Source organism: Etheostoma cragini, chromosome 16 (genome assembly GCF_013103735.1).
Source record: "Etheostoma cragini isolate CJK2018 chromosome 16, CSU_Ecrag_1.0, whole genome shotgun sequence".
NCBI lineage: Eukaryota > Metazoa > Chordata > Actinopteri > Perciformes > Percidae > Etheostoma > Etheostoma cragini.
Window position 1 is genome coordinate 4758860 of NC_048422.1, and position 9679 is coordinate 4768538.

Here is a 9679-nt window from a genome sequence, read left to right on the forward strand (position 1 = left end):
TCGGTTGTACTATTTTGATAATCGTTGGGAGCCGAAATCGAAACCGAAACCGAAATTCAATTAATTGCACAGCCCTAGGAACAGTTATGCCTTGTTTAATGTTACTGTGCCTGTTACTGTCAATGTTTTGATTCAGAATGACCTGTCAACTCTCTGGAGCTCAGAAGCTTGAAGCTAGCAGTATTTTCTGGACTTACAGCTGCAAAGAAAATGATTGCATCCCATTGGAAACCACCTCACAACCTGTCTTTCCACACATGGACCATTTCCTATTTGGAGTTAGTGGATATGGAGCTGTCCATGGCGCGCATGGAAAAGACTCTTCTAGGGCACTTGGGTGAACATTGCTTAGTTTTTGAAGTCCAGGCTGTAGCCGTGTTTGGTTCCTTGTCTTGTGTCTGTCTGTGTATATGTCTGTTTATGTGTGTTTGTGTGTGTCTGTTTCTGCGTGTGCTGCTTTTGTCTCGCTCGCTCCCGTCTTTCCTCTCAGTTTATTTATTCATTTATTTTCTGGCCCTGAGACGCGATCTCTGTCTGCGCACTGTTTGTAATTGTTTGATGCTTGTTTTAAAATTGATCACAAAAAAACCCCAATCAACAATTTACTTCCATAAACCTGCTCATCCTGCACATTCACACATCGACGGTGGGAGCAATTCAGGGTTTAGTGTTTTGCCCATGGATACTTTAACATGTGGATTGCAGGGGCCAGGGAGCAAACCATCTTTTGATTGGTAGACAACTGCTCAGTTTAGGATTAAATAGAAAAATGCTCATCAGGCCCTTTGTCATTGTAGTGGTCAGTATTGCCTGTGTGCAGCTTTACTTACTGACCTCACTTACTTGCCACCTTTCTATCCCCAGGTCTATCTGGCAGAGTGGAGGGGTCAGAAGATGGCTCTGTCCAAACTATCTTCTCTGGATTACCTGGAGGATTTTCTCCATGGATTGTCCATGTTGCAGGCCTTGCAGGGCCCACAGGTGGTGCAGTTAGTGGGGTTTTGCCTTGAAGACCACACCCTGGTCACAGAGCACCACCCACTTGGCCCACTGCTTAACTTGGATGGTGTTCTTGCACAAGAGCAGCACCAGCAATACAACAATTGGCAGACCCGGCTGAGGCTTGCTATAGATTATGTCTTCATCCTCCATTATCTCCATAACAGCCCAGTTGGGCGGAGGGTTATGTGTGATTCCAACAGCCTGGAGAAAACTCTCTCCCAGTTTCTGCTGACAAGTGACTTTCACCTGGTAGTGAATGATCTTGATGCGCTACCTGAGGCGGACCCATCCAGAGGCTTGTTGGTTAAATGTGGTCACCGGGAGCTCACTGGGGACTTTGTTGCCCCAGAGCAACTTTGGCCATTCAGAAATGAAGGGAAGCTATTTTCAGACGATCTCATGCCTAAGTATGATGAGAAGACAGACATCTGGAAAATCCCAGATGTGGCATGGTTCCTGATGGGAAAGGTACCTGGAGGGGATGTAGTCCACTTTCATCTTTTTCAGATCCACAAGGAGTGTAAGAAGGAAGACCCCAAGCTCCGCCCTTCAGCATTGGATGTTTTGAAGGTGTATAAATCGGTTTATAGCAGCATGGTGCAAGACCATGCTGGCTTTAGAGACATGCTGTAGAGTTGTAGAGCTGTATTTGTCCTCATGTCTGACTTGCAAAAGACCATGAACTTACAATAAAAATTCAAGCTACAGTTTTACAATGTGCAGTATAATAAATGCTACTTGGTATGGAACCAACTGAATATTTGGTCTTTATTTTTTGCAGTTCAGGGTTACTTGGCTACATTTAATGTTTGTATTTATTGTCCAAAACATTTTAAAAGTTAAAATGCTAGGGGATTAATGCTCTGCTGGTATCTTGCTAATTCAGACTGACACAGTAAATAAGGGTCTTTTCACACCAAGTCCGGACAAAAGATGTTTTTGTTACATTGATTTTATACATTTGATGTGGTTAGTTTTGGTTTCACATTGCAGTTATGCAAGTGCACTAAAGAACTTTACATTACATAACTACGTCCTGTTGTCATCACATACAGTTGTGCTCAGAATAATAGCAGTGTGTTTAAAAAAAGTGATACATTCTCAATTCCTTTAGAATAACTTTTAATTCCAAACTACCAATGCATTGGCAACAGTTCACATTCCAAATCAAAACATGACCAAAATTGATCAAGTTTGTGTTATACCTTTACAGAATGTGAAGAAAAAGAAATAGTAGGCTGTTCAAGTAAATAGCAGTGTGTATTTTTTCTTTACAAACTCAAACATTTAGTGTGTCAACTGAAAAATGTCTCAAGGGTTTGCTTTACTTTGAATCACTGCATTTATATTTAGTTGCACAACCATTATTTCTAAGAATTGCTTCACATCTGTTTTGCATGGAGTCAACAAACTTCTGGTATTCCAGCCCAGGTGGATTGAAATACATTCCACAATTCCAAATTTTTGATGTCACCCCACAAGTGTTTTATGGGATTGAGGTCCAGGTAGGCTGGCCACTCCATAAATCAATCTTGTTCATCTGGAACCAAGACTTTTATCGCTTACTGGTGTGTTTTGGGTCATTATCTTGCTGAAAGACCCATTTTAAAGGCATTTCCTCTTCAGCATATGGCAATGATCTCTTCAAGTATTTTGATGTATCGAAACTGATCTATGATCCTTGATATGCGGATCTATGATCCTTGGTATGCGGCCTTTCATCGGCAGATATTGCTATGATCAACAATTGGCATCAGCGGCTAAAAACGTAATCCTACTTTTGTGACCTTTTCTCTCAAAGTTTGACTTTTTTAATCTCATAAGTGTCTTTTTTTATCTCACAGGCCTAACTATGACTTTTTATCTCATAATTATGACTAATTAATTTACTGGCCAAAATGGGCTTCCACATACGACATAACACCTTTTTAAGAGTTATTTCACACTTTTTTGTTAGGTACATACTTCCATATGTGTCATTCATAGTTTTGATGCCTTCAGTGAGAATCTACAATGTAAATAGTCATGAAAATAAAGGAAACGCATCGAATTAGAAGGTGTAACCAAACTTTTGGCCTGTTCTGTAGATGTGCTGTAATTGGATAAAAATATCACCTGTATCATGTCAACTATCTTCTACAGATTTCTAAATAGAGACTCGTGGAAATTATAGCCTAATTATTTCCATAGAAATATATACTGTATATTTGCTTTTTTCTGAAAAATAGACCGGAAGTGTTCCATTTGCTGCTGTTGACGGAACACAGGCGTGAGAGCGCAGAAGCTAGAGACCGACCAGACGACAGGTTGAACATCGGATTCTTCTTAGCCCAAAAGGTTTGTGTTTTATTTGTATTCAGTCCGTTTTGTCATAGGTCATGAGAACTGGGGATAGCTGATGTGTGAGGACTTATACACAGCGATTGTGATTTAGCATCGCCTATCAATAAACGACAATCAAACGCGCATAGGACTTGATCGTTTCAATCAAGTCTTAATAATCGTTTTAAAATATCAATACGTCGCATTTAACCATGTGGGAAACCGCAAGGAAAATACTGCAAAAATACGTTATTTCTCCTGCAGTGTTAGAAGCTCACATGCAGCAGCGGACAGGATGAACCCGGCCTGTCGTTCGTTGCAACAGCCATCTTTTAGGAAATGTTATCCCTCACACAGCTTTAAAGAAAGCTACAGAAATATTAGCAGTTGCACCACGCCTATCATGGATCTGTTTTTGATGTGTGTGGAGCCAGTTATTGCAACGGTATTGCATTGGGGGTGGGGGATCTGTTCCTAAGTCAGGAAGCCGCGCCATGGCGTTATAACCTTTCTACTGCGGCTTCCAGTCGCTCTTATCTGTCTGTGTACTTATCCATCTATGCAGGGCCGGCCCTAGACTTTTGGGGGCCCTATAGCCTTGGTTATACTCCCAAACCAATGCTTACCCAGACACAGCAGAAGCAAAGTAGTTAGGGCCCGAATTGACGTGTGGTGAGCGCAGGCCTTTTGAAATTGCTCTATTTATTATTATTGTTATTATTAGGACCAGAGCACCAAACCGGAGTGAAGACCCAATTGAAATTTAAGTAGTAGGGCTGGTATCAACAGTTGTTTCCCAAATTGATTCAATTCTAATTTACAAGCAGGGTTTTTTTCCGGTTTTGCGTTGAGCCCTGCAACAGTATTGACAGGAAATCAAGCTCTGGGGTCTCATAGGGAGGATCCTTACCAAAAGTGTATGTAAGCCCAAAAGCCAAAAATGGTGTATGGCAAAAAAATTCAGGTGCCTTTATAAATCACAGATTACCTACAAGTGTGTGTACATGAATCAGCCTCTTATCCTGCCCTGTACACACCCATTTTTTAACCATAAATAGTCAATGTAAAGCACCTCGTGAATGCTGGTAAGTGGGTTAATGACCCCGGCAGTTGTTCTTTCGTGACGCTGAATCATGCCGAATCATGCCAACTGGCGTAGAAAAAGCTAAAAAACTCTCAGATGCTCGGGAATTGCTGCAAATCGAATTATAATTTTGGTCTGTTCTCACACAGTGTAGGGAAACCTGACTACGCAGGCATAACGGCACTCAGGGACAGCTTGGATGTAATGTACCGGACCAACAGGTATATGATAAGATTTAACCTGAGCTATATTATATCCAAACATGTCTTAGTGATGAAGTTGAAGATTATAATATTTATATTAAACTCTGAGCTGTAAACAGCCGGTTGCCCCCAGAGTGTGGGGGCGCTGTATTTGGACCGGGATGGCACGGTTCCGGCATGTTGCCTTCTCTACTGGACCCAATTCAGTACATAGATCCAGGAGTGCGGCTTTAGGGAATTTAAATTGTCATATTAGTCAGGCATTGTCTCTTTCTCTCCTGATTCTTCCATTGGAGGTTAGTCCTCCTGCAGAGCCAACAGTGCCATCATGCAGCGTAATGCATAATGAAGACATTAAGTGTAACGATTAGCGGCTGTATTTTCAGACTTTGACATTTGATTATATGTGCACAGACATTTAGTTATTTACACTGTGTTCTGCCATTGTCTGGTAGCGTATTTGATTCTATCCTGTATTCCATGGAATTGGGCCATCTTATCCTCCTGCGCTCCGTAGCAGACAATGAGACCACGCCGATAAAATGTTAAGAACGAATTTTGATTTAAAATTTGAGTTGGATTTTACAATGTGTTTATGGAATAATATTCACTCAGTACAAGCACAAATAACACTGCTGTTTTTCTTCATGATAACATGGATGATATGGCGAGGAAAAAAAACACGTGTGAGGCATCAATACTTATTCCCATTATTATTCCCATTCCCATTATTTACTTTCCGCAGTCTGACATCAGTTCACCACCTCCCCATCTGCGTTGCCAATTCCCATTCCCTCCGAAATGTGAATATGCATGGATCAAGGGTTTGTGTGGAGGACCGCACATTCTCTTGTCAAGTTTGTTTTTTATAAATCACAACCTCTTGCGTGGGAAGTGACATTCGCACATTGACAGGCCTGTTTTGTGCGTATGTCACGTTTATAAAGGATACCCCTGGCCTGTGAAATCTCTTTTCAGAATCCACTAACATTACACAACAAAATGTTTGGAAAGAAGATGTCTGATATTATCTTAAGATAATCGCTTTCACAAACCTTGTTTGGTCCGGGTCTACTACTACATTGTCATGGCAACCACGTACTGTATCTCGGCCTGACATTTCTTCTTGGATGTCCACACGCCATCTGAGACTCAACCTTGACAAGACTTATGTCCTTTTCCTTCTATGGAAGGTGTCTCCCACCCAGGACCTAACTATAACAATTGACACCTTTGTGGTAGTCCCCACCCAGACTGCTAAAAACCTGGGTGTGACACTTGACAACCAACTCTCCTCCACTGCCAACATTGCTGCAACTACCCAATGGTGTAGATACATGCTGCGTAACATCAGAAGGATACGTCCTCTTCTAACGCAGAAGGCGGCCCTGGTTCTGGTTTAGGCTCCAGTCATCTCACATCTAGACTACTACAACTCACACCGCTCCTCTGCTCTTTTTACTGGTTACCAATTGCTGCCCGCATCCGCTTCAAGACACTAGTATTTGCAGACAGGGCCAGGGATAAGCCCCGGCCTACATCCGGGACGTGGACAAACCCTATACCCCAACCTGCCCGCTCCGCTCTGGATCAGTCAACCCGCTTGCTGCCCCCTGAGGGACAACTAATCACTCAACAATAAGGGTTGGGCATCGTTTTGATTTGAATAAGTCTTTTTCCGATTCTTCCTTTTGACTTTGGTTCTTTTCTCTATTCAGATTCTTGAGGGGTGGAGTAAAAACATGTCACAGGTTCATTTCACAGAGCAAAATTGTATTTTGATTCAATAAGAAGTTTTACTTTTGAGAGCTGCAGTCTATGTGGGAGAATATTAGGAATTCTTCTGCACCAGACCAAAATACAGATTTTAATATGCAGAACTTGCGCCCTGGTCTGGACTCTCTGGACATGTAAAACCAACTCAATGCATTAAAAACAGTTCTTGTTCAGAGATATGAATATGTCTGCCTTCTAATGCATGTGAACATTCAGCACACATTGTGTTACTGGCAGTTGAGAACACACATTCACTAGGTGTAGAGGAAGCCTGAACACACAAACACAAAAAGGCCATGTTTGACATAAAAGGATAAGCCATGCGCTGGTTCCACCACCAGGCAGCACGGTTATCAGACGTAAAGGTTGGTGGTGTCTCCTTATACATCTGCATTTCCTTCTCTGCATAGTCCTGGATGGACATGGCCCTCCTCTGTGATAACATCTTTGCTGCATCCTTATTGGCAAAAAGCTCCTCCAATGGAGCCTTTCTTGGATGTTTGCTTGGGGGTTGTTGCAAAAACAAAGAATAGATTTGTTAAACGAAAAACATCTACTAAAGGCAAAGGCTAAGATCCTAAATATAATTTCAGCATTTCTGTGCTTGCATTCTCATCTTCCTCCTCCACTTCATCATTTTCATGCCTTTACTCTAACTACTTTGTTCTGTCATCAGCATCTTCCCCACAGTTGTCCTCTGTTAACTGCAACACAATTGGCATATATAGACCAAACATTTTAGTGACTGAATTGGAGACAATAAATGTGTCAGCTTCAATGACATTATATAACGTGCTCTTGCTCGGAGTCTGTCATCATGTCTCTCTTGAATCGGTTCCAGACACCGACAGTGTGACTATCACCATCCATATTTAGTTTGAAGCGTGCTGTTGCCACTTCAAGAAAGTTGCTGAGGTTCTTGCTCTGTAAAATATAAAGTAAGTCACCGGAATAGAATGATTTAATGTATTGTTCTTTAATGAACGTTCACCTAATTTGTACCTGATATCGCTTGGACAAGTTTGCCCAAACTTGCATCTTGAGATTTTAGACAAATACTGTGTCTCCCTCAACAACAGTAAAGTGCATTTCAAGCTTTTTGCAAATTGGCAGGATCTGACCACATGTGGGCTTCTTTTCAGTTGAAATGCAAAGCGTGGAAGTGTACCTCTGCCTTCCTGAACTCTTCATCACTCAGCCGGGCAAGTCAGTGTGTGGGATAGTGGGATACATTTTAGAATATGAAATGCATATTTATTCTTGCTTACCCTTTTTTAATTTTAATTATCTAATATCAGACTCTCACTTGAAGTTGACTGAAACTTAAAACTGCTTAGTGTTTTATTCATCTTGTGAATTGGTCTGGGCTGTATAAATACATTGAGTATGATACCCAGATTTTCCTCTCTTCTATCTAGCTCTACCTGTCCCTCTCCATATTCTTCCTCAGCCGTTGATCCAAACTGGCTGCTTGAATTTCAGGGTATTGCACTAGGAATCTCTCCATCATAAGGCAGAAAGAGTTCCATTGAGTTCTCACATTAAGTGTGAGTGAGTGTCGCGGCAGTTCTGACACAAAACGATAAAACCACAAATACAGAGAAACAAATGACATATAAAATATACAGTATGTATATGCATTTATTTATATATATACATATATATACATATATATATATATATATATACATATATATATATATATATATATATATATATATATATATATATATATATATATATATATATATATAGATGTACACATATAACATCATACAACATTTTTGTGATTTTAGTTATATGATTAAGACAGCTATTGTACTGTTTGAAAAAATTGAATGCATGCTAAATTTACATTACTAAAAAAGGCATTTTAATTATATAGCATTCACAGTGGTCAACTGAAACAAATTCAGTGACTCTTAATGAGGAGATCTTGCATCTCTTACAGAACAACCTTTGTCATCGAGGACCTTTTCATCCATCCGATGATGGCAAAGATCTTTGCAGTCTACTGCAGTCAGGGAGAAGGGACTCTGCTGCAAGATTGTTTGTCTGAGCAAAGCAGCCCAGTTTCACAGTCTTTTTATGGCTGTGTTCATGTTTGTTGCATTATCCACAGTAGCAGCCACTACTTTGTCAAAAATGCCATATTCTGTCAGGATGTTGCCGATCTCCTCTGCCACGGCTTGTCTGGTCCGAGCTGTGTAGACAGCTTTGGTTTGCAGCGCTTTAAGCTTCATTTTGCCCTCCGATAAATAGTGTGCTGTGACAGCTAGGTAGTGCTCTTGAGCAATATTTTTCTATCTTGTACCAAGTTGGGCTTAACTGGTTTGCCAAATAGTCTCTGGTAAGGGAGCGTGTACTTGGGGTTGATAGAACGGATCACATCCCTGTGAACATAAAATGTTAAAACTTCCAAAAATACCATCTGAATATCAATACTTTTTTAAAATGTTATCTTTGTTATGCTAGAAAAAGTTGAATCGAGATGGGAGGGAGGAAAAAAATTATTCTTACATAGTGGACCAAATAAGGATGCTATTACGAATTTAAAATGTTTTTCTGAATTGATACCATTTTTTAATAAGTATTAAAGACAGGGTTGGTTAAGGTTGAGAAGCTAGCAAGATATGAAAGTAGCCTTTCCTCTGAGCTTCGTCTAACCCCTCCCCCTGGCTCCCCCCTCACAGACGTGCATGAGCACCACTTCAAGGAGGTGCTGCTCTGCGTCTCCTTCAGAGCAGAGCTGAGGAAGGACTGGGATTCAACCAAGGGGGGTAAGCCTCTCCGCTCTAAGCGTAGCTCCTATGGGGCTATTTTAATGCTACAAATCCATCACCCGCCGTTAGCATCCCATTGACTGAATTTTTCATGTCACTTGACAGTAAATAACTTTACACTGGAAGCATTTAAAGACTCTATTTATCCATTGTTTATTTCTAAAGAAACAACAATGTATAAAAGGCTCTGTTACCTTGTATGTCATGTTATGGCTCCGTAGCAGACGTTTTTTGTAAAAATAGGCTAACGGTTGTGACATAACCACACAGCTTGCTGTCGCATAGTTGACAAATCACTGTATTGTCAGGAGAAGCTTGCAGACATTTTGGACTTACATTATCAGTTTAGGTTTAATTACTAATGTTAAATAGCATTTAGCAATGCTAGATTGCTAGCCAACAATACTTTTCTCCTAAATGACTTCTTCACTTCACGTGAGTTTGATTATATGTTATTGACAGAAACCTGGATTCATAATGTCAAATTCAGGCCTTTCTCTGAACTCTCC

The 9679-nt window shown here is 40.7% G+C and overlaps 2 protein-coding genes across 2 annotated transcripts in view; both read left to right on the forward strand.

The window, feature by feature from the left end:
- pomk (protein O-mannose kinase) overlaps positions 1 to 1755 on the forward strand; it is a 13064-nt gene extending 11309 nt beyond the window's left edge. The window contains exon 2 of the mRNA XM_034895543.1: positions 865 to 1755. Within this exon, the coding sequence (XP_034751434.1) occupies positions 865 to 1635 (771 nt within the window). The 3' untranslated portion in view covers positions 1636 to 1755. The remainder of the gene's footprint in view (positions 1 to 864) is intronic.
- A 1482-nt stretch (positions 1756 to 3237) lies between these two features.
- macir (macrophage immunometabolism regulator) overlaps positions 3238 to 9679 on the forward strand; it is a 10325-nt gene continuing 3883 nt past the window's right edge. Inside the window, exon 1 of the mRNA XM_034895546.1 lies at positions 3238 to 3339. The gene's annotated coding sequence lies outside the window, so the exon portion shown is untranslated. The remainder of the gene's footprint in view (positions 3340 to 9679) is intronic.